The sequence below is a fragment of the Epinephelus moara genome, chromosome 6, assembly GCF_006386435.1.
Source record: "Epinephelus moara isolate mb chromosome 6, YSFRI_EMoa_1.0, whole genome shotgun sequence".
NCBI lineage: Eukaryota > Metazoa > Chordata > Actinopteri > Perciformes > Serranidae > Epinephelus > Epinephelus moara.
In genome coordinates this window covers 31,049,061-31,074,279 of record NC_065511.1, presented here as the reverse complement: position 1 = coordinate 31,074,279, position 25,219 = coordinate 31,049,061, and the positions used below count along the sequence as shown (strand labels likewise).

At 41.4% G+C, this 25,219-nt stretch overlaps 1 protein-coding gene across 1 annotated transcript; it reads right to left on the bottom strand.

Moving 5' to 3' along the window:
* Positions 1-229: 229 nt before the first annotated feature.
* pitpnc1b (phosphatidylinositol transfer protein cytoplasmic 1b) lies at positions 230-25,160 on the bottom strand. Its single transcript, XM_050047071.1, has 10 exons — positions 24,536-25,160; positions 16,730-16,878; positions 12,743-12,831; positions 11,707-11,714; positions 11,481-11,552; positions 8,384-8,476; positions 6,260-6,415; positions 5,296-5,359; positions 4,948-5,034; positions 230-2,308 (listed from the first exon to the last, which is right to left on the bottom strand). The coding sequence occupies exons 1-10, from the start codon at positions 24,581-24,583 to the stop codon at positions 2,151-2,153; spliced, it is 924 nt and encodes a 307-aa protein (XP_049903028.1). The 5' UTR covers positions 24,584-25,160; the 3' UTR covers positions 230-2,150.
* Between the last annotated feature and the right edge of the window lie 59 nt (positions 25,161-25,219).

The following is a 25,219-nucleotide window of genomic DNA, read 5'->3' as shown; positions in this document are numbered from 1 at the left end:
GTCTGCCTCTTTTCATGTCCATTGCTGCTGCTGCTGCTGGAGTCGGTTCCACATGGCACACAAGTGTGAAATTGGTGAGTAGATTACATGTGAGTGCTATGATGTGAGAGCAGCTGCTCCATCTTTACAGGTCAATACTGATCAAACATGGCTGATAATGTGTGTAGGGAGTCAATTTCTTTTCTCCTGCTTATCTAGGCAGATATCAAGACACGTGTGAATCCTCTCATTTGAAATGCATTGTATTTATTTATTGATACAAATCCATTATAAAAGACTATACAATGAAATTTCCACATGCATTTTCCACTTGATTCATTTTTAATACTTCATTCAAGCTAAATGTTTTTACAAATAAGGACAGCGGACAATTATTTCATCGTCGCTGTCGTTGATCCCTGATAATGAAAACCCATTCTCCTGGGGTGTGCATAAAAAATGTAGCTAATAGTCTTATAAACGCTCACATCATTGACTCATAGTTGAAGTTTAACCCTGACTTAACCCATTTGCAGCTCTCAGCTAAGTGATCAAGGAACCAATACAACGCCTCACTGCCCTCTGTCAATACACCTGGTCTGACCTATTGGCGATGGTGGAGAGGGGAGCTGATCCATAGCATTGACAGCCTCCCCCATTCTCCTCTTCTCTCTCATTAGATCTACTCTATTAAACTCCTTATGCATCTGTCTGTAGGCTGCTGGGCTGGGGCTGGGAAACAATCGGAGAACCCCTCTGGTGGTCGCTGATCTCCACTATGGCTGGAAAAGTGCTGAAATGCACTGCGTTTGCAGGTGGTGGAAGACACTGAAAGGTTTTTGACTGCAATAGTAGAAATAGTCTTTGAGTAGGCACAAAGTGTTTGTGTGTTCTTGCGCGGCAGTTATGTGGTGTTTAACTTGCAGTAAAGAGAGAGCAAATATGTGTGCGTAACAATAGATAAATGTATCTACAGTGGTCTTAAAAGACATTTGGGAAATATACTTATTTTCTCTCTGATGGAGAAGATTAGAGGATTGATAACACTCTCATATCTGTGCTGTGAATATGGAGCCAGCAGCTGAGTAGCTTAGCTTAGCACAAAAACAGCTAGTCTGATCTGCACGATTATTTCAAAATTCACCCAGCAGCACGTTATATCTCACTTGTTTAGTCTGCGCAAAAGTCAAAGTGAAAAAACAATTCAGTGTTTTATGGTGATAGAAAAATATTTAATCACCCCTGTAAAACGACCATTTTTATTGTCATTTTCATACCTTTTTTTTTTTGTACAGACTGATAAACAAAAAAAAGGTATATAGATAATGTTTAAGTCCCCTGCCTTTTCTCTTTATGTAAAACCAGGTAAGACAGTTTAAAATGTTCGAAAACTCATCCTACACAGAGGTTTAGCCATTCCAGTGAGATTTTGGGTAACTAGTTGGCCATACTAAAGTGTGTGTGTAAATCCGCACTTCACCGTACGTGGGTTCTAGCAGCTAACAGATCGCTATGGAAAGCGATAGAGAGAGAAGTGTGTTCGGAAATCAGTGGGCAAAATTGTTGTTTTCATTTCCAAAACAATGTGGCGGAAGTCTGATTCATTCATCTCTCCCTCGTCCTCCTCCTGATCTGACAGCGAGGGACGTAATTGAGGAGCCAATGGTGCGCTCAGCAGCGGTTTCCGCCATAGCTCCGTAACGCAGTAAACTGTAAGCCCGCCCACTTTTTAGCAGCCAAATCAAATGTGAAGGATTTGATATAAATCCCTCTTGTAATTGTACACCACTCACTGGGAAATTCGTCACAGCACAGCAGCTAAAGATGCTCTAACTTCTGTTTCACTGGGACTTAAGGAAGTGCTGGTAGGTGGATTTTACTATTTTTGGACAGGCTAGCAGTTTCCTCCTGCTTTCTGTCTTTATGCGAAGCTAAATTAATCAGCTGCTAGCCGAGGCCCTGTATTTGACAGACAGATATGAAAGAGGGACTGATCTTCTCATCTGACTCTCCCCCGGAGAGTAAATAAGTCCAAAATGTCCGTTAATGTCACTGTTTGCATGTGGGTGTGTGAGTATTTGAGAAACAACATCACATGACGCTGGTGAATGTTGACATTGGTTTCTGTGTGTTTGTGCGTACAGTGTTTGAGTGTGTGTGAGAGAGAGGCATCATTCAGGGGTGGAGTTGAGGCGAATGGGAGTTTGTGGCACAGAGGAGGCAGAGGGGTCAGAGATGGCCGCAGTCGTCACTCCCATCTTCCTCAGGGAGCGCTCGTCTGTCACTGAGATGGAGCGAGAGATCGTAGGACGAGAGGCAGCCGGTGGGCCTGAGATAGATAGATAGATAGATAGATAGATAGATAGATAGAAGACAGAGGGTAGGTTCTTTTAATTGTTCCTTTATCCCTGATTCTCCTTCTCTATTTGCTTTGACAACACAAATGCATTTCACGTTCTTCCAATAAAGCAAATTGATGATGACAGATTGAGGAAGAATGAGATACTCATGACATGAAAGAAACAACAAGATAGAGATAAAAGAGGAAGAAAAGCAAAAGCAACACTGAGAAGAGAAACAGAGGGACGACTGTGTTTAGGTTTACAATTTATTTAAGTATACATAAGCTCAATGTCATTCTCTTAGATTCCTATTAGTTAAATCCCTTATTGGTATTCAGCACACACCCGACTTTTTATTAGACTCTCTAGAGTAAATGACATCCATTTACTTTTATTACGACAGATGAATGAAATGAAAACTATGATTCGGTCTGTGCAGAGATCAACGCAGTGGCAGCATTTGGCCTGTAGGGGGTCATCGCGGTGCAGCGAGCTGCAGCAGGTTGAGCAATGACTGCAGATTTGTTGCAGCTTGATGTCTCTCATCATCACACAGAGAGAGAGAGAGGGAGAGGGAGAGCGCACAGGCAGCAAGAAGCTACAGGCCATCCTGGGAATTTTACCTTTGATATCTCTCACATCCAGCTGAGGTTCACCAGACTAACCAGCAGGGGGCAGGGTGACCACACACACATGCACACACATGCACACACACGACACACACACAACACATATGCCCAGACACAGACCCCCACCAGGGCTGACATTTGCAGCTAAGTGCTGCAATGGCTGGTTATTTATGTTGAGAGGACTGGTGATGGGGAGAGTTCAGCAGGTGGCTGCATTACACTGTTTATCAGGCCGACGCAGTGGCATTATCACTTCATGAGCCGGCCTACCCCTCTACCCCCAACCCCCCCCCCCCCCCCCCTACATCTGTCTCTCTGTCGTCCTTTTCTGGGCATACACCCTCTGTCTCTCTCTCCTCAATGCTTCTTGTGTTGTAAAATGCCTCCTGACTGCTCTTCCCTCTCCCTTTTTCCCCCACAGATGTGCACCAGCCATCTGGGTACTTGTAGGGCACAGCTACAGCACTAGTGGCGCAACCAGCTTCTGTTGGAGCCTGTTAGCATTACAAAGTTATTCATTCATAATAGGGATGTCAGTTTTGGTTAGTTTTGCTTTTGATAGATCAACACTCATTGACTGTTAACTAAGTGGCTAATTTTTAAGAGAAAAAACACTAAATGACGTGAAATACAGGAGGCCTTTGCTCTCAGTCTGGCGCTCCATTGACTCAGTGAGCTTTAGCACGGCATTTTAAAACGGTGTCCATTTAGAGATGATGAAATTTAAATATTTTGTGATCTCCTCTGGTTAGCTAATGTTAGCCATGGACGCTCTGCTCTGTGCACCACCTGGGTGGGAGCTAGCTAGTGGCACCACTCATTCGAAGATTACTCATGGTGCATAGACAGTGTTGCTGCAGAAACACGTTAGCCACTCTCTGGTTTCCTCCCAAGGAGCCCTGGAGAGCAAGTGGTTTCTTTTTGAGCTGCAAAATCTCTTTGGCATTGTAAAGCACAGGGCACGTCTAGTAGCTGGTGGAAATCTGCAACACCTGAGTTGTCCTCGGTCAGAAGGAATACGCTGGCAATCCAGGGACTTAACTCAACAGTCGTCTTTATTTACCACAACCAGGCAGGAACAGCAGTCTTTAGAATATTTTGCTACACATGGAAGCCCAGGTAAGATAAGTTGCAAATATCAGGACATATGTGAGGGTGTGTGCTTATTCATATAGACGCACACCAGTCTTCACAAAGGGAACAGAGGAACTGAACTAGATTGAGCAACGGACATGTGGCTCGCCACTTTTGATGCAACTGCGCTGAAAAGTGTAACATGATCAAGCTAGGGCTGCTGGGAAATGGAGTTCTTAAAGGATGACAGTGAGTTCTCTACAGGCATTGTTACTTGTGTCAACACCATTAACTGTGCTGACATGGCTAACAGCTAACAGTGATAACGTTGTTAAACAAGCTAAAGGGGCTTTGTGACAAAATATTAAGCCACCAACTACTCACCAGGGTGACCTGGGAAAGACAGGTGGGTGGGCGCAATGTTTTTGCAGCAGTGCCGTCCTGCACCATGGGTAAGGCGCTGCTAACTAGCTCCCACCTAGCCTAGGTTGTGGTGCAGTAAACTGAACAGCAGCAGAATTAACCTATAGACTGACATGGGCAAACGGTCAGAGTTGGTATTGGCATTTAACCTATTAACGGTTAACTGTTGATATCCGTAAATCATACTGTTCTGTTGACAGCAATGGATACGATTGTGAGCTGAATATATACATAATACCTGCTGAGATTCATAGTAAACACCTAATGATCTAAAAATGTGTTTATTTGCCTGCTTCGTCTACGTGTCCTCTGTATCTGCTGCTTATTAGGCTGAAATCACCACAAATATACACTTCAAACTTACTGCTCTTTTCATCTCTCTCTCTCTCTGCCTTCACTCGTCACACATCCAGCCATATCCCCCCCTCCCTCCCCCTCCGCCTGCCCTCCCTTCCTCTGTGGTATTTCAGCACTGTGCGGGTCAGGAGCTGCAACCTCACCTGTGTTGTTCTGGCTGGATTTGACTTTGCTGTTGGTCTTCTCTTGCATCGTTCGCTCGTACTCCCTCACCTCCTCCAAACTCAGCCCTGTGGGGAAAGTAGAGTACACACACACACACACACACACACACACACACACACACACATTCTTNACACACACACACACACACACACACACACACACACACACACACACACACACACACAAAGCTTCAAAACAGAGTGTGAAATATGTATTAAATTTCACAGGGTGTATATTCACAAATACGACTAAGCACAACAGCATCACTCTGAATGTTTTATCTTTTATCTATAATATAATATTTAAAATGTTGTTCTGTGACCCACCATGCCATTCGTCCATCCATGTTACTGCTTGCCTGTGGCCAACCAGGAGAATGTCCCGGATGTTCTAAAATAAAACCAGGAATAAAGACGGGGCAGGAAAAAGAAATATAAATAAAAATGCCAAACAGGGCTTTGAATTTAGAGGTGTGTGTGAAATGCGACAATCATTGTGTTACAGTGTGTCATAGCCAAAACAATGACGATACCTTTGTGTAATTACTCTAAATAAATGAGATCATGGTTGAGATAAAAGGTAACTTAACTTAGATAAGTTGAAACTTATCTCAACGGTATTATTTGCACTCGCCTTTGTCAAAACCAAAACCACATTCCCATGAACGCACTCTCTTAGCAAAAACAATGTTGGAGGCAGGGCGTCACTAGTTTTGTTCTTAGTGCTTTTGGTTTTTCTTTCATGTTTGATTGTAGAGCATTAATGTGTTGAGAGTTTTTTTTATCAGCTGTTTTAATTGTTCCACCAACTTTCACAGTGAGAAACCTTTGCCTCCTTTGCTCCAGAGGAACAATAGCACTCTTACAGTTCTTGTAAAACAGTACAGCAGCTTTTCCAATAAATCTGACCTAATGTTAGATTTCATAAAATTCAGTGCAGAGGCCAAGAGCATTCGTGGCGCTGGTCTTGGTAATGATACTTATGTCTGGAACTTAATGTCATAATCATTTATTTGTGTCACGAAGCAACACATGGCACATACAACTAACAAATAACCAATCAGGATTAAAGATCACCAATTTACTGCAGGTGTACAAACTGAAAGACTCCAACATGCAGAATGTAGCACAGCACTTTATTGAATCCAATTAGCTGTAAATTGAGATTTTTCCACCTTGTCTTACACCTATATGGACTCGTAACATTAACTGCAGATTGTATCATGATCCAACCGTCTTTACATCAGCACAGGGAAAAGGTATGGTGGAAAAAACACAAGCTCTGTCTCACTTTGTGTATGAACTCCTCGGTCCTGGTCTGGAAGCCGTACACCTCGAAGCTGCAGTGCACCCGCTTATAGGAGCACATAATGGGCTGGTGGTCATTTCTCCAGCCTTTCTCCAGAGGCCCTCGGCCAGTTTTACTTGACTGCCAGCGACTCGGGTCCTGCACAGATTAAGCAGAGGGTCTATACGTTACTCGCTGAGTCTGCAGAAACTTCGGCCCTGTGAGGCGTCTTCGGGAGGGGAACTATGGTTGTGTGTGTGATGATATGTGTGTGGAGGTAGAAGCAGATTGTTGCTCAGCACAGCCCATAGGAGGCAAGTGTGATAACGCACATTATGAAAGTGTTAGTGATATAAAATTTTCACCATTTCACTTACTCTATTAGATTGGTGTGTTTGCCTTTGTGTTGGTTTTTGCATGCATGTGTGCTTGTGTATGTATGTATGTATATTTTTTTCCACCTTTGTCTCTGTGTTCTTGTCTGCATGCGTCTGTATTGCCAGGCCTGTGAATCAACCTTTGTCTCAAAGGACTTGAAGGGAGTAAAGAAGTGTAAAACCCTTGTGGGGAGGTCATGAAGAAAGGCAGAGGAGGTGTGTGGGTGTTTTACTGATTTATGCTCTTTCAGAAGCAAAAACAAAAGCCAGTAGATCAAAGATTACAAGGAGAAAGGTGTTTGTTTTTGCATTTGTACGTCTTCACTTGCAACGTCATTAGGAACCAAGAGAAGTTCCACATTTTGAGAAATATGCTTATTTGCTTTCTTGCCAAAAGGGGAAACCACATACTGTATAAAAATAACGGACACTGGTTTGTGGGCTCCTGTTTTGAAGCCTCGAGTTTGGCATTTTAACTATCGCCATCTTGGGTTTTTGGAGCCAGAAGTCACCTTATTTGGACAAGAGGGGGGAGCTAACCCTAACTGTAGCTACTAGCTTAGTTAGCACAGGGCATTTACTGTCTATGGTCAACTGTGATGATGCTAATGATAATATTCACTAGCAAAAAACAGACTTAAAACCAGTATAACAAAATATAGTTAGATGAAAAACTGAATATTTGACTCCTTAGAGGGTCTCAAGGTACAACCAAATGCTAAACAGATTTTATTTTAGGCGACCAAAATGTTACAATTAGCTTAAATGAACTGAAAACATTGATATAGTAGATATAGTATATGCTTATACTATGTGAATTGGGGGTCAGGCATGGGACAGCAGCCCCTGTCACTCAAAGCGGCCACGTCCTTAATTATGTATAACTTTAAAGGATAACTTTGGTATTTTTCAACCTGGGCCCTATTTCCCCATGTGTATGTGTGCGTATAATTCATAGGTACAACTCGTTTTAAAATTGGTTCAGTATTGAGGGAGGCGGATGCAGCCGGCAGCCGCGAGGTAGATATAGGGAAATAGGGCCCAGGTTGAAAAATACCGAAGTTATCCTTTAAGCTTTGATAACATTTAAACAGGTGATTTATACAAAAGTTCACCCCTCAAACAGTTGTCATCAACGGGGAAATTAGCTATAGAGACCCTAACCGTTTTTTGTACCAGGCTGTAAACATGTTTATAAGTTGGGCATTTTAACATGGGAGTCTGAGGATTTTGGAGCCAGCCTCAAGTGGCCATCAGAGTTACTGCAGGTTTTGTCACCTCAGTGTTAGCTTCATTTTTCCGCCCCTGAGGTTGCCGCTTAGGGGAACAGGTAGCCTCACTTTTTAGCACTTATTGCATTCATCATTCCATGTGTAAGTACGTAACTCCCCTCGTGTTTACATTTCTGTTTGCGTGTGAACTAAATAACAGGATACAGAACGTTAACTAGTTCAGAGGTGCTGGTAGTTATATGTTTCAACTTTTGACAGAACAAGGCCAGGTCTTCCCCCCACCTCCAGTCTTCAGGCTAAGCTATGCATTTGCCTTCAGGCTGTAGCTCAGTACAAGCACAGACACGAGAGTGGTATCGATCTTCTCACTCAACTCTAAAGTGCGTTTCCAAAAATGCCTAACTGTTCCTTTAATGTGATCACACAGCTTTTCCTTTGCAAAACCCTCAACAGGCCTTCTATAGTTTTTCTACACAGGATCATTTAGTTTTGCGTGCATGTATCAGAACAGTACATACCTCTGACTCTTTGTAATGTTTTTCGGGGATGGTATCACTCAGGATATCCAGGAAACTCACACTCTCTGGCGGGGTCGGCTTGTCCCCGAACACCTACACCCAAACAGATGGGGGAGGTCATACGTTATAATGAGAGCAGGCACACATACACACACTCCACCCATACTCTCACATGCATACAGTCACTCACTCAGTGGAGAGGGGGGATGAGAGTAGATGAGTAACTGTGTAGAAAACTGAGGTCACACACCATAACACCCCTCACTGTATCCCACCCTCAGGCCCTTGGAGCAAATCACACTGGAGCAAACAGAGGAGAGAACAGACAGAGAGCAGAGGAGGAGAAGATGGGGGAAAAAAACAAGGACGTATGAGAGATATTAAAAGAGAGGGGGGAAAAAAGAAGAGTTATGAGAGCAGAATACACTTTTCCTTGAGAGAGAATGGAGGGAAGCGAGGGAAAGAGAGAGGGGGAAGCACTTTTATCTGACCTTGTTTAAAATGTGTTCTAATGCCCCGCTGAAGTTGTTCATTTCACAGTTGAAAACTAACAAATAAGAAAAAGCCGGCGTTAGATAATAGCCCGCTACGCTCCTGTGGTGCTGTTTTGGTCTGTGTCTACCCAAGGTCTTGCTCCCTCTTATGGAATGAGTTGCATTAGCTGGATGTATTGTGTTGCTTTTTACAATGTGCTCAGGGCATGACGCTCTCACTGTTTCCTCGTCATTGTCTCTCTGTTTTCTGTGTGTTCATATTCATAGAAACACTGCTGGAGGTAGTAATCAAATCCATTACTCATGTACAAGTATAAATACCACACTGTAAAAAGCCCCCTCATATACCTCTTTACCTATTTGAATCTAATAAAAAAAGCCACTCCCACAACACTAGAGGCAGTCTAACAAATTTTATTCTTATGAGATTTAAAACGTGTTTTGGGAGAAATACTTTTTAATATACAGCCACATGTCAGTGGAACAAGCTGCTTATCTCACTTTAACAAAGCCCAGTTGAGAGGAGTTTTAAATCAGATCTCAATAAGTGACTGTTAAATAATTTATAGGTGTATAAATGCCTCATGTTTTATTGTCTGATTGTGTTTTTTAGGTTTAATGACATTCTGGTTTGACACTTATGTATTCAATGTGGCGTCTTGTGCTGCAGTAGAGGACCACAGTGCAAATAAGGCTTTTTCCACTGTGGTCCTGCACAGTTTTAAATATCTTATATGTAGTCTGTCAATGTAGTGGAAGTATCAAAAGTATTAATTCCCACCATCATGGAAAACTTAGAAAACTCAAAGAATTCTGGAATCTTGTTTTCCAGCCTGGATAAGTCATAGAATTACTAAAATCCTTTCATGAAGAAAAGGGAATTCCCGCACACTGTCCCGTTACTTGCCATAAACAACATTTTGATCGTCAAACCTTCATCAGATTAACCTGATAAAGTTTATTACAAGACAGTGTGTGAGAATTCCCTTTTCTTCACCTATGGATATTTTCCTCCTACACACTTGTCTGCAAGATTTGAAAGGTGTGCATGAGCCTCTATATTCTAAAGACTAAAATCCTTAAAAGTTTTAGGTAAGTCATAGAATTTTGTTCTGTATAATAAAACTAATTGTCGGTAATCTTCCGTGGAAAACCTTCCACATAATGTAACATAATTATGAATTTATTTTTAGTCTCTGTTGATGTAACGTAGCTCTAATATGGGTGGATGAGCAATGTTTGGTTTACCATTACATTTCTTCATTGTCTCCCTGCGTTCCATCTCTCCCTACATGTGTGCCAGATTGGAATTATGCTTGATTGTAAATCTATTTTATTATTTTATTATATTTTTAAAGGAAAAAGTATGGCTGTAGTTTGAATGATTAAATTATTATTACTCATGCTTTGAGCAGCATTTTACCATTTTGTTTTTTTAAATTTTGTTTTCATTTTTAAATTTTTATTTATTTTTTTCAAGATATTTTTGGGGCTATTTGCCTATATTTGAAAGGACCGCTATAGCATGAAAGGGGGAGAGGGAGGGGGGAAATCCCATGCAGCAATGGGCTGTGGGTTGGAATTGAACTCATGGCCGCTGTGGCAAGGACACAGTCTTTGAACATGGGACGCCTGCAGCAGATTATTAGTTTCATTATTGATTGATCTGCTGATAACGTTTTCTTTGAGATATATAATTATCAAACTACTGGTTTGACAAACCAAACAGAAAAGATATTATAGAATAAAGTAATTACAATAAAATCAAGGAAAATGAGCAAACCTTCACATTTTAGACCTGTAATCCTGAAATATTTGGCATTTTTGCAAGAAAAAGGATGTAAAAGATGATTAAAATAGACTTAATTGTTCACCTCTAAATAAGTAAACTGTTGAGCAGTTAAAATTGTAACAAAGCACCATCTTTATAAGCTCTTCAAATGTTTTTATGTAATACTTAATAATAATAATAATAATAATAATAACGTATTACAGCTGTCAAATAAATACATATAGTTTAGTAAAACCTACAGTATGTCCCTCTGAAATGTATTGAAGTAGAGTTCTAAGTAGCATAAAAAGAAAATGATTGAAGTGCAAGTACCTCAAATTTGTACTGAGGTACTTAGCGTACATAATGTGCGTAGATCATGCACAACTCTATCAATTGTTTGGAATAAACTCATGTAATCTCTAACTGCCTGACATAATACAAGATTTGCCACATTTTTTCCCTACATGCAGATCTTCAGACCTCCATATTTTGACATGTTGGTTCTTGTTACTTGGCTGTTTCCTTGATTACAGCGTGCAGACACAAGGGCCACATAGTTTTGCAACTGTCACTGAATTTCTCAGTGTGTGTTGATGTGTGTGGACAAAATCCTGCATGCTCACTGCCGCTGCATGTTTGGTTAATCGATCTGTCAATACTGCATTTTGTGCTTTGCTTGTTTTCCTTGTAATGGGAACATCAATGTGATGAACATTTTCTTTGTGCTGCAGAGAAAATTGCAATTTCTCTCCTTCCCCCTTTGCCTTTCTCCTCCCCCTCTCCCCTAATCACTCCATCTTTTTCACCTCGCGCTCTCTCTCATACTCACATTGTCGTTATCGCCGTTGTTGTTCTCGAATCTCGTCTCAATGCGGATGCTGAACTTGGGGAGGAATGATACCTGTGGGGTGACAAGAGGTAAAAATGGAGGAAAAAAGGGGTTGAGGGTAGAGATAGAGAGAGCGGAAGCAGGCGGCAGATTAGATCCACTGATACTGGGAAGAGATGAGCTCTGTTGCATTCATGTACAGTAAATGATGTGTGAGAATACTTACCGAGTACTCTGCAGCACCAGGGACGTTCAATATGGAAAGGGAGAAACAACATTAGTTACTCATACATGCATGAGCACGCAATTGCTCGCACACACATACACGTTACCACGAGGGGATACATGCATAGTGATGAATATTTGATGGCACTTGGAAAACCAGCTGTTATAAGTAAATAAGTTTTGTATAATGCATTGAGATGAAAGTAACCTGATGTTTAACACAAACAAAGGCACTTATAAACAAGTTCCCATACCCATGGATGGATTACTGAACAAGCCTATCGGGTACAGGCCCAGGGGCCCACAGTGTCAGGGGAGGCCCTGGCCTTCACTTGCAAAAATCATTTGAATTAATACAGACCAGGAAGAGACTCAAAATGATGACAGAGAGATACAAAAAGACCATAAAGAGATGCAAAGGAACCACAAAGAGACACAAAATAATTACAAATTTGAGCAAAACAACCACAAGGAGACACAAAAGTATCACAAAGAGACACAAAATAACACAAAGAAACACGAAATAACCACTAAGGGACACAAAACGACTACAAAGACACAAAATTATCTCTAAGGGACACAAAACAACCACAGGGAGACACAAAATGACTAGTAAGGGACACAAAACGACTACAGAGAATCAAAATGACCACAAAGAGACACAAAACAACCACAAGGAGACACTAAATGACCACAGAGACATAAAACAACCACAAAAGGACACAAAATGACTACAAAGAGACACAAAACAACCTCAAGGAGACACAAAATGATCACTAAGAAACCCAATTACCTCAGTAAGACAAAAACATTACTTAAAAGAGACCAAGAAGACCAAGAAAAGACACAGAACAACCACAAAGAAACACTAAATGACCACTAAGAGATGCAAAACCACAAAAACATTAATAACGACTTCAAAGAGGCGGGAAATCACCACAGTTTGAGTGTCTTGCTTCTACGTAGGAGAGTTGTTGGGGCCCTTTGCATATCTGTGCCCAGGGACTCATTGACTCATAATCCGCCCCTGCAAATACCTGTGATGGTGTAGGGGTAGAAGTTCCAGGCCTTTTCTGTCACGTAGAAGAATCGTGGGACAAAAGCTTTCGCCCAGGACGGCAGTTTGCTGAACACAAAACAGGAAGAAGGAGGAATCACATTCAGCGAGAGGAAAGAGGGGAATAGGAGGAGAGAGAGATTATGGAGGGAGACAGAGAGATCCTAAGTGGTTTTTGTGCCATTTATAGCCAGATTACCTGTAGGCTACTCTCACCACAGCGCTCATTTTTATGACTCATTCCCAATTACACCTGTGGTGATGAATTGTTACTGTAGCTTCTAGGTCACATGTCAGAACATGATTGAGGTAAAATACATTTTGCACTCACTGTACTCATGTATGTGTGGTATGTGTGTGTGTGTGTGTTCCAGCATATCTTTACTAATGAGGACCAAATGTCCCACAAGCACAGAAAGATTAGGAAAATCCTCCACAGTGAGAACATTTCTTTACTTCTGTAAGAGTTTATTTTAGGATTAGGCCTTGGGTTTATAGTGGTGATTAGAATAAGAGTTGAGGTTACATTAGGGTAATGAGTGAGGTTAGCATAGGGTTAGGGAAAGAATTTAGAATTAAAAGCGAATTCTGGGTGTTATTTTAGACTGGGCTTTCACTGAAATCTCAATTCATTGATTAATGGACTGTCACTCTGAGCACAAAGCAAAGGAAACACTTCCTTTCAGCACAGTAATGCAGACGCTGCAGTCATGCGTTGCGTCAGACTTCTGTGGTTGAACAATAATTGCAACATTTCAGTCCTGATGTTTCTCACATACTTCCTTGTTTACTTTGACGACCGTAGCTTCAAGCAAATTCAAAAATCATTTGCAGCGCTTTGTTTTAATACCTCCCTATTTAGGGGGTTGTTAAAATATTTGTAAGCAGTATATAAAAACTTAATAAATGGTTTGTAGCACACTCGTAATAAATGTAATTAGATAGAAGGACAAGTGTTTACAGTCATTTAAAACTGTTAAGCTTTAATGTAAGAGATTCACTCCTGACCTTGGAAACAAACAAACAAAATCTCAACTTAAGAACTATTCATGAATAAATAATTAATCAATAAATCAAATTATAACACACTCCTGATTAATAAATCATAAGAGGTTTCATAGTTGTTAACAGAGACATTAAACGCCCAGTGTGTAGGATTTAGGAGGATGTACTGGCAGAAATGGGATATAATTTTCATAACTATGTTATCACCAGTTCACCTGTAGCTAAAGTTGTTTTCACACTGAATCTGAAGAGTGTTTCCACCACACAAAAAATTCAAAGCCAGTGAGAGAGCGTGAATAGACACAAATTTGTACTGAATGTGAATTATGCTATGCGAAGGACGAGACATCTGTTTTTGCGAGAAACTTGTGTGACGCTGTGTTGTGAAAGCCTATCAGTGTTGAGATCTGGTTGAGCATCTTCTCATGTAACAGAGAATCAGAAATGCAGAACAAACTTATTGTTGCCGTCTGTGGCACCCGGAGCTCTGCCTCTCAGTGTCAGTACTGTACAGAGACAGAACAAACAGAGAGCTCAGAGATTAGTGAGCAGAGTCATAATCTACATGGTAGGTTCTGTAAATATGTATGTGGCTCATCACATAAAGGTGTATAACATCTCAAGGGTTTCACCAATCACCACGCAACTTTGTAGGCATATGACCACACATAATCTGAGGGGACCCCTCCNACCGATCGCTGTGGCTCCCCCTGTGGCCCAGTGTTGGGTTTTTTCCTAATTTTTGGTATGACTAAGTCATGGTATGATATGCTGTACATGATCACGGAAACTGTCAGTGTGTCATTCTGTCAGTCAGTCATTCTGTCTGTCCCACGTTTTTCTACTCACTGACGTGGTCAATCTGCAAACTGCACATAGGCATTGAGGATTGGCATAGGTAGAAGGTGACAAAGCTACCAATGGGTATGGACTAGTATATTGTATTATAAGAATCGCTTGTTTTTGTTACCCTAAAATGTGCTGTTTATATTTACATGGCATCACCATGTTGTTTCTACAGTAGCCCAAAAAGGACAACCCAAATACTCTCTTGAGATAGGGCCATTCGCTTTTGGCATCGGCCATCATAGTTCACGTACTTGCTCGGCACATAGTAGAAGACTAAGCTCTGCAACCTCACTGCTAGATGCCTGTAAATCCAACACACCAGACCTTTAAAGCAACAGTCTGACATTTTGACAAACCCTTATTTGCTTTCTGGTGGTGAGTTAGATGAGAAGACTGATACCACTCTCATGTCTATATGCTACATATGAAGCTATACCTGGCAGCTGGTTAGCTTAGCTTGTTATAAAGACTGAAAACAGGGGAAAATGGCTAGTCCAAAGGTAATGAAATCCAGCTCCCAACACCTGTTCACTTCAGTAAATAACATGTCTTGGTTGTTAAATCTGCATGAAACTCAAGTGTAAAAATGAAGATTTGCTGTTTTATGGAGGGCTATGTGCTGGATATTTGCTACCTTGCAGTTAGGTCGTGTTTACTGTGTTCACAGGAATAGTCCACATGAATGCCCCTCCTGTTTTAGTATTTTCAATCTTGTTAAGTGGAAATTTTCTGAAAGTTTATGCTTTATGAGTTGTGACATGTTTAATGTTTTCAGAAATGGCAGAGGCCATTGACGTTACTTGTTGGAGAATGATAAGGTAATGTAATGTTATTTTAGTCGCTGGAGTTTTCCTTTGTAATTTTATCGTCTGTATGAGGAAAATGTCATTATTCCCAACAGCCTCATCTTTTTCCTCTGTCATTATGCCTTTGTGTTTCCTGCATTGCATTACCCACTTGCTAGCTTGCTCAACTATATGGAGACGGTAGCGTCCATGTTGCCGTTGCCTAGTAGCAGTATTCTTATTACTTAAGTACTTGATCGCCAAACATATTGTGTTCCCATGTTGTAACCTCAAGCTCAGGAGTTCAGTTTGAAGGCAGCTTTTATCTAAGGTTGAAGCAGTAACTGTAGAAGTGTACGGTGGTTGCCTGGCAACTGCTTCCAGCCAACAAATAGCTGGGCAGATAACCAGCCCATGAAACAGCAAATTGTCATTTTTCTGTACAGATTTAAGATGCGAGATATCACTTGTTAAGGTAATTAGTGAGCTTTAGATATGCTTGTAGGCAGATTTTCTACCTCTGGACACAGCTGTGCTAGTTGTTTCACCTTGTTTTCAGTCTAAGCTAACCACTTGTTGGCTTCAGCAACATATATAACATACGGACACAAGAGTGATACTGTATTGATCTTGTCATCTGACCCGCCACCGTAAAGAAAATAAGCGCAATTCCCAAAATGTCAAACTGTTCCTTCAGAAAACTCTTAAAATGTCCTCATATGTGCTCACAACTACATTACAGTGTGCTATTTCACTTGAAGTGTTTAAACATGTTTTGGAAAAGCTAAAGAGGGTGTTAAAGTGCCACCATCATTTAAAAGTATGAACTTCTATCTTTGAATTTGTGCCTTTCTTGTGAGCACACATGGTTACACTGTGACAAGCCTCTGAAGCCTCAAACCGCCGGCTGAGATCTGTTTTTATCAGGATGACGTGTTTTTCTCTGCTGAGAGTCTGTACTTACACAATCAGATAAACACAGTCTGATGAGCTCATGATACAATAATATGTCTACTGTAAACCCACAGTATAGGCCTCAACATGTTTCAGGCAGCTGGTACTTGGACTTTGGATGTAGGCAGGCTGGATGTTACTGTGTTGAAATGATGTTTTATTGCTTGTCAGTAGTGATACCTGCAATGTGGATCTATGGAGCGTAAAGCTTTACGGTGAAGTGAGAGACCAAAGATCAAACACAATCAGTTATCATAATGGCGGAGCTGACAACTGGAGGATAAGACACAGGTTGCAAATCACCAGAATTATTAGTTTAAGTGCGTCATTAGTGCAGCACAGTTGCAATAGAGTTAGATAGAGTTGCACTCTACCTGCTGAGGTAGATTTGCTTCTCGGTCAGCTGTCCCGGGCCGTGCTGGGGGTGAATATCTGACTCATTCCTCACCACCTCCACCCCTTCGCCCCCGCCGCTCTGCTCACAGCTGTGCTTACTGATCATGTACAGCTGGCCAATCCTGTACTGGATCCCGAGAAGAGGTTAAGGATGAGGTATATGGAAGTTGGGATGGGGAGAAAGCAAAAAGAGAGACAGAAAAAACTGTTGTGACACAACGTGGACTACAAAGCTAAATCATCAAAAGCCATCAGAGGTGACAAATAATGAGTGCAGTGTTTGTTTCAGTCACAAAGTGTCTGTCAATGAGTGGTCATGCAACAAGGAAAATTTAAATTGAACAGGTTTATGAAATTATGAAATAGTACTATAACTTTTGAGAAAATGTTTTTCCTCTTACAAATATAATGTTGATTTCATTAGCAATAAAAGGCACCATTGCTGGATTCATGTCTCTCAGAGGTTTTGCAGTTACAGCTGCTCTTGCTTTGGTAAGACCATTAGCTTGAAACTTTGTGTAGATAATAAAGTAGGGCTTTGTTCCATTTGTGTTACTGTTACACTACATTTTAGCATTCAGCATTATCCCATAGGCTAATCATTGTGGCCCCAGTAGTTACACAGTATCAGTTTAGCTTTTGGAGCTTGTTCATCACAAGTTTCTTATTATTTCTCTCTACTGGCAGCCCTCAGGAACATTTTTTGCATCCCCCAAATGTGACATTAATATTGCACGCATTATGTTTTATGTAATACTTTCACTTTCAAAACAAAGGAATACTTCGCACATCTATTTCCAAACAGGTGCGTAGGAGAGGGATGAGAAGAATACTGTCTAACTTGCAAAAATAATCAGGCAAACTGTTCCTCTCCTGATGAGGGTCTCATCACCGAAACGTTGCAGCATTTAAAATCATTATTTTTTCAAGTTAGACAGTGTGCGGGAGTCTCTTCTATAGATCTTAATGCTTTCACTGTCAACAGCTTACATTTAATACACTATTTGGCTACTATGTCAAACTGCAACCCCAACATACCTCTTTCAGATTAGGAGTGACAACTTGTAGAGAGCTACTGGTTGCATGGCAGCTAGTGGCACTTCGCAAGTGTAGCTGGAATTGCGTTCTGTCATCAATGCCAGTGCTGATAGCTAAAGTTAGCGGTTTTGGTGGACAACTCAGCAGTAGAGGTGTGCATTTTTTCTGTGCATCCATCAATCATTTGCTGGCTCCTTAAATTGGTACAGTTATCAAAACTATGCCCTTAAAGGCAAATTTGGGATTTGAATTGATGTAAGAAAAATTACTAGACCCCCCCCCAGCACTTCCAAGTATTGTCGGTGCTGATGTCATGAAAGCCAGTCGGATTGCTTTTAGTTTTCCTCAGAGCCGATTAGGGGTGGGAATCACCAGAGAATCCATGTTACGATATTATCGCAATGCAATATTATTGTGATTTTAAATATGTTGCGATGCTGAGTATTTCGATAACATACATTGAGATATATTATGATTTTTTTGTTTGTTTTCAACTGCTAATGATGTCCTTGAAGGAAAACTATCAAAATCTGTTTAATGTAATAAGATCAAGTTTTAAGTCTGTTCATCTGACTTCAGCAAAATGTATCTAGTGGACTGAAAAAGCAATTGATTATATTATTCTAGTAGGCTACCTAAAGGTTAATTTGTATTTGTCATAATAATAATTTATATAATTAAAGAAAATCGATACTTGGCACTGTGCAATGATACGATATTGCTTCACAAAAATGTCAGGAGCAGAGTAACTATCAACAACACAGTACACACTGCTTTGGCTTTCGACAGTTACTTTGGTTGTTCCACTGCCTGCTTTTCAGCTACAGGGTATAGTAACTGCAAATAACTTACATTCATATTTTTACGGTAACTGGGGATAGCTACCGGGGAAAACAAAGGCGCTATCCTCCTGTTTTAGTTGTGAAAAGCACTTCCTTTGTGCCATAAATCGAGCCTTCATTTTCTGGGAGATTGTACCCAGCGCTGGCAGAGAACTACACGGTGAAAGCGAGGCTAACAGGGAACCAATCTAAACGCTGATGGTGTTATTATTCTGTAGCTATTACATTGTGCAATTAACATTTACTAAATAATGATAAGTTAAAGCAAAAAACTTGTCTGTTTCCATTTTTAGGATTTAATTTGAAAGATGTCTGACATAATTTCTCTCACTGGTGGCCGCAAGCTGATAAGAATTTTCTGAGGACTTCAATAACCAATCAATAATACCACTAATCAATAAACTGCGTATTCCATTGAGAAAATTATAATAACCATCAGCCACTGAGAGGACGTAGCTGGTGGAAGTGATGACAGAGAAGTCTCCTGGCAGCAGGTCCAGCCATAGTTGCTGAGTCCTATTTTGTCTCGACAGGCACTTACTCAGTGCTGCTTAGGAGCACGCTTTGTATTTGCTCGTCATTTTTTAAATAGTCACTTGCTGTGTATAAAGATTTCCCTCAAGTGACCATATCTGACATCAAAATTTAATTTGGCCAGCGAGGGTGAATGCATGGGAGTCTAAATTAAGGGGGGGGATGGGACTTTGTTCTCTGCTGCAGCCCCAGTTTGTGCTCGATGCTGATGAGGCGGGAGTATTTTCTGTTAGCGAGTCGAAAGAGGACGAGGCCTTTGGGCATCTGGAGCGGTCTCCTCGACGAGCTCAGCCTGACAGAATCAGTGTTGCCTTTTGAACAATTTACACAATAATACTTGAGTTTCTGCACTGATGCTGCAATCATTCTCTGTCTTTTCCTCCTTAGCTTGGTTTCTGTGTACAGCGTTGCTTTAATTGCAAATCACTTTGGTGAACTTTGTTTTTAAAGTTAATATGAAAAAGCAATAAAATTATACTGCAAACAACTAAACTGTTCTGCTGTGGCCACCACAATCTAATTCATTATGTTGCCCCATATTGGTGTGCCACTAAAGCATTATTTTAATTAAAAGTAGAAACAGAGAAAGATGGGGAGGACGAGCAAAAGAGGAGGGCACATCTCAGTTTGCTATCCTTCAGTGTGCTCTGCTGACACCAACATGGCACTCCTCCTTCTTGTTCCAATTATGGTGGAATGTCAACATTCAATATTTACTTATTGGGTATTCATGGGACTTAATTAATCACAACGATGGGTGCCTTTACACCGTCTTAAAACTCACAGGCTACAGAGCATCGAGCTCCGCCCACACAGGTTGTGAATCTTTCACTTTCTAAAAGACTAATCTTTGCAGGAAGTGGAAAAGACTTATCTGTCCTTAAATCACTGTTATTGTGCTCTCTGAATAGCTGTGATTAATGATGTGTTGCGAAACTCATCCATTGACAGCTCTTGGCGTGTGTTTTCCTCCTACTGTCTTTTTAAAAAAGGCGAGGATTGGTTTACAAGCTGTGAATTTGTCATAAATTCCAGAGTGTAAATATAGCTCATCATTGTGGGGCGGAGACTCTGCAGATAGTGTCAGTGTGACGGCAACGGAAAATGAAAGACTTTGTGATTAAAGTAAAGCTCATGGCAACTTCTTTTTTAGGCAGTGATAAAGATCTAAGAGCAAAGACTTGAATTTGTTATGTAACCCTGGATGCTGGATCTGTCCTCTGACAATGACAATGAGACTGTTTTTGCAAAACAAATAGCAAAACCTTATCTAAATATTTGTAATTGATTGTATGCTCAGCTCCCACAGAAACAGTATGGAAAGAGTATGACACAGCTGTAAATCTGCCAAGAGCAGGCCGTCCTCAAAAAGTCTGTTGTCTGTTGATCAATGTCACATTAAATCTCCTTTGATTCAGTATTATAAGCCTATAAAACATGAAAACGTCCATTACATTAAGTTACAAGTTGGATGATGGGATTCATTTGCCTCAGTGCAAAGTGACACCCATGGGGAGAAATTTGTGGCTCAGTGTCTTGCTCGAGGACACATTCAGCACGAGGCGGAGATGCTCACAAGTCATTTTTTACAACTTCTAGTCTCAAGTCTCTCATGGTAGTAATGAGCGTTCTGTCATCCGCTGCATGCCATTCGGTCTGCTGAGAACACTGCATAGCTGTATAAGGCACGCAGAGCACGTACCGTATTATCATAACTCTTGTATCTATTATCATACAGTGTCACCATTGATTAGTTATTTGGTATGTTATTATTTTAAACAGGTTATTGCAGCGCAATATGAAAAAAATCACACAATGAAGCTTTCCTTTAAGTTAATAACTGCATTTCGCTGCTAATAAAATGGACTGACATACCCAGGGTAACAACAAAATATTGTTACTAAGCATGCAACAATAACTGTAACCTTCTTTCAGCTACCTTTGTTATGTAATTACACCGGGTCTACAACTGTCTACTGTAAAGGTAATCTTATAAGCCTGTAACATTATGTGCAGCACATTCTTACTCCAACCTTGTCACATATCGATGTTTGGTCATGGGCTTTCCACGCCGAGATACGATGTGCAAGGTACCCTGGATGCATTGGTAGTTGATGCTCTGTGACACCGTGTCAAGTTCTGCCTGTTACATGCATCGTCTGTTTTCAAAATACACAACCCTTTTCACAGGAAATGTACCATTTGCATATAGCCTCTTTCACATTAAACGCACTATGTCAGTACAACATCGGAAATTGACTTTTTTTCCCCTTCTACAACAAATGCATGTGTTTGCATTTAGCCAACACATGCATTTGGTTCTGTTTAGGCAACAAATGTTTAGGAAACAAGAACAGGGTTTAGCTCTACAATCTTACAGGTAGCAAACACTGGCCCAGTCGGTGGTTGTGCGACTCATCCACCACCCATCTTGCCTGCCCTACATGGACTTCAGCTGCCTTAACCTTAACTGTTACTTTGTCTTAACCAGTAATAGCAACTGGCCGCGTATCATGCTGACGTGAAAGGATGTTTTTTTTTCAGTGGTGTCTGCTCTGGAAGTCACTGACTAAGTGCCAGATTTCGCCAACTTCAGAGTGAAACTGGGTTGTTACCTGGTCAACAATAAACCAATTACTGTATATAAAAATGGATGATGCGTCTCCATTTTCTCCCACTGTACAAAAATGAAGCCTAAATATCCCGGATACGCCTGCTGCCATGTTGCATTGGTGATGTCATTTGGAGCCAGAGTCTGCATAGTAGAGATCTTCGTGGAATTGAGTTCCTGCTTTCCGACCTAATTGTGACCAGCGCCATTGATCATATGAATATCGTTTCAGACACTGCTGTTTATCATGCCCCCACTCCCTTCATAGCATTAAATAGCTAGTCATAACCAAACTTATAGGAAAAATAAACACTTGAACGTACATCAACATGATAGGAGCTACCTAAAATGCCAGAAACCATCTTTGGGGAAAATTTATTAGACGCATATCTTTATCTTTATAGTTTGGCCAATCCTATCCACTCACATGGAGGGGGCAGTGTTTATGACCTATACTGCAGCCAGCCACCAGGGGGTGATCGAGATGTTTTCGCTTCACTTTTGTGGAGCTGTGATACCGTCACTCTTTATATACAGTCTATGCAATAAACCTGCAACCTGCCCATAGCTGGCCTTAAAACTTAAGTGCTCTTTATTTCGATTTACCATTAGCCAGTAGATGGTGACAGCAGAACGTTGATGATTAAGTTACCCATCCATTTTTATGGTCATGGAAAACCCAGATCTCTAAGCAAGCAAGCAAACACTTTATGTTTTCAAAATATTCAGCAAACGACAACCTAAATCAAGTTAATCTCCTTTAGCTAAAGTTAGTAACAAGCTGATGTTGGATTACTGATGCAGAGCTAAACATGTTTACGAAGTGACTGACCTGTCTGGGAGCGATAGCAGGTGACTAATAAAGTTTGATGTGGTTGATCTAGCTAGGGCTGCCCCCTGAAAGTCGGAGATTTGAATCATCCATCAGAGACCCCTCAAGCAACCGAGATTCTTCAAGTTCAGCAGTTTATTTTTTTTTGGCAGTCAGTGTACAGTGTACTTAGCAGTCCCTAAATTTAGCGATACCGGTACAGGAAGTCTGAGCGAGACAGAAGCAGCTACCCAGAAGAAGAGAGGCTCTGCCCGGTCAGGCTCGGAGATAATGTTATCTTCTACTTTCTGCTTAGAAGTTGTGAACTTACAGCGCACAGCAACTTCATACGATACAGTGTCTGGCTTTTTCTTGATATCTAGAGTTGGCCATAACCGTTGCACACTCCCAAACCATTGTTTGCATAGTTAGCACGCAATAGCTCCGAGGGCTACCTTGGCTTGTTTACTATATTATGTGAACGTTGCTGAGACCGTTAACGTCTGCCAAACCCTGTTCAAACTTCTGAACTCTCTATGGACAAAAAGAGGAACAAATCATCAGATATTCATACTGAAGAGCCGAATCTGATTTGACTGACAAATTCTGATTATGGTGCAGCCCCAGATCCAGCATCTTTTGTTTTGATACCACAGACGTTGCATTCTTTTGGTTGATCGTTTGGGTCTTGAGCGAAGTTATCATAGCCAAAGGTTATGACAAATGGCACAGCAGCTGCAGGTGTGCTCGCCGTGGTGTTGTTGCTGCAGGTTGCAGTCATCTGTGGTGTCACACACCAGATGTGTAAGATAACGCATGATAAATAAGGGAGGGAATGACATTCAGCTTATCAGACATTTCCTTTATTTTAAAGCCCCAAATAAAATGAAATACAGAGTGTTCACAAGGCCCAAATCTTAAGTCAGAGACGATTCTCAAGTCTTTTCAGGAGGCATCTCAAGTCACTGTACGTTCAAGTTGCAAATTCAAGTCTTTATCTCGGGCATGAGGAGCTGGAGATCGAACCACCCCACCACCTGAACTGCAGCCGTCACCTGTCAGCTTCTCTCACAGCAGAACACAATAGTGAACATTCCTTAAGACATGTTGAGCTGTGTCGTGTTACAGAAGTACCACTGGATATTTCACACCTTAAAATCAACACCATTCCCTTTCTAAAAATGAAGCAAGCAGGGGTTAGAATGTTGTAAATAGCTTGGACTGAGGTAACTGTCACGATTTGATACTGCTTCAAATAAGCTGCACTTAAACTTACATTACATTCAGGCGAAAGAGGATTTGCTGCCAGCTCAAGTTTCTGTGTGCCCTGAACTGATACTGTAAATCCTATTTTGGACTGCTATTTGTCACTGTCATTGTTGTGGTAACAGGTAGAATTGAGGAGAGTGGGGGGAGGACGGTGTAGGAGGTGATGAGGACGTTCCTTTTGAAGGGCACTTTGGCGCATAACTCCCCCCTCCGCTCGCTGTTTCTCTCCAGCGGGTTCACCTTTGTTAATAAACCTGCAGGCCTTTTGTTTGAGTTTGGTCTTGCAAAGCTGTAACCAGTCCGACTAGTTTACACGCTGCTAGGTGTGCTGAAGCAAGCTAGGGAAGTAGAGAGGCAGACAGATGGGGAGATAATTTAGACACAACAACAGCGCTATGATGCTGCTGGCCAGGTGTTGTGCTTTGGCTCCATCAGATTGGCCGAGCCCGGCGGAGCAGAACATAGCTCTGTACCCCCGGTGTGCCAAAGCTCCCACAGAGTAGCCGCAGGAGGTCTGTGTGCTCTGTTGGCACTTTTCTTATCAGCACATTAACACTTAAGATTACAAGTAGAAACAACACTTTCATGATAGAAATAAAAAAAACCCTCGCTTGTCTTTCAATTTAATGTTGTAGGAGGTGTGTTTGTGTGAGAGCGTGGGAAAGACAAACACACTTACCTCATCCACAGTCAGTGGCATGCATATGCGGTACTCTTTCATCAACATGGTGCAGTTACAGAGTGGACTGTCTGTGTGAACCGTGAACTCAAGTCTGTCTATCTCAGCTGTCTTAGTTGCATAGCAGACAGGCTCAGACACACTACACTGCTGCCGGACCACAGTGACCTCTTTTCTGACGTTCTTCTTCCTTTTGTTTTGCTGATGTCAGTAATCCATGGAGTTAAGTCCAGTCCTCTCTGTCAATGAGTATCTGCTGTTTTCTTATTTATCCCCTCCCTTGCTAACTCCTTACAGCCTCCTGTTTTGTTTCTCTTCCTCAATTAATCTTGTGGACCTGACTTTTTAACTGCTGTCTCTCCCTCCTTTTCCTTGTTACTTCTGCTTTCTCTCCGCCTGCCTTCAGCTGCCCTTTTGCTGTTTACCTCACTTAGTTTCTGTTTGCTTTCTTTCGCCACATGGAGAAAGTAGTAATTAGACTCGAAGCCAACCAACTCTACCTGTTCTCCCCCTTCTCTGCCTCTCTGCGCTTTGTTTAAATCCTCCTCACAGTTCTCATGCGTAACCTTGCTGTCTGCCCGGCGCTCCTCCCTTTCCCCTCAACTGCCCTCTGCTGCTTTCAGTTCCTCACAAATTCCTTCGCCTGTTCCCTCCTTATCTTTCTTTTTCACTCCCTCCCATAGT

Excerpts from the sequence above, each read along its gene's own strand:
- pitpnc1b (XM_050047071.1), bottom strand. The coding sequence starts at position 24,583 with ATGTTGATGAAAGAGTACCGCATATGCATGCCACTGACTGTGGATGAG. Across the intron at positions 12,832-16,729 it reads AAGCAAATCTACCTCAGCAG|CAAACTGCCGTCCTGGGCGA; the intron begins GTAGAGTGCAAC and ends TTTTGTGTTCAG. Across the intron at positions 5,035-5,295 it reads ATGGATGGACGAATGGCATG|GGCTGAGTTTGGAGGAGGTG; the intron begins GTGGGTCACAGA and ends CTTTCCCCACAG.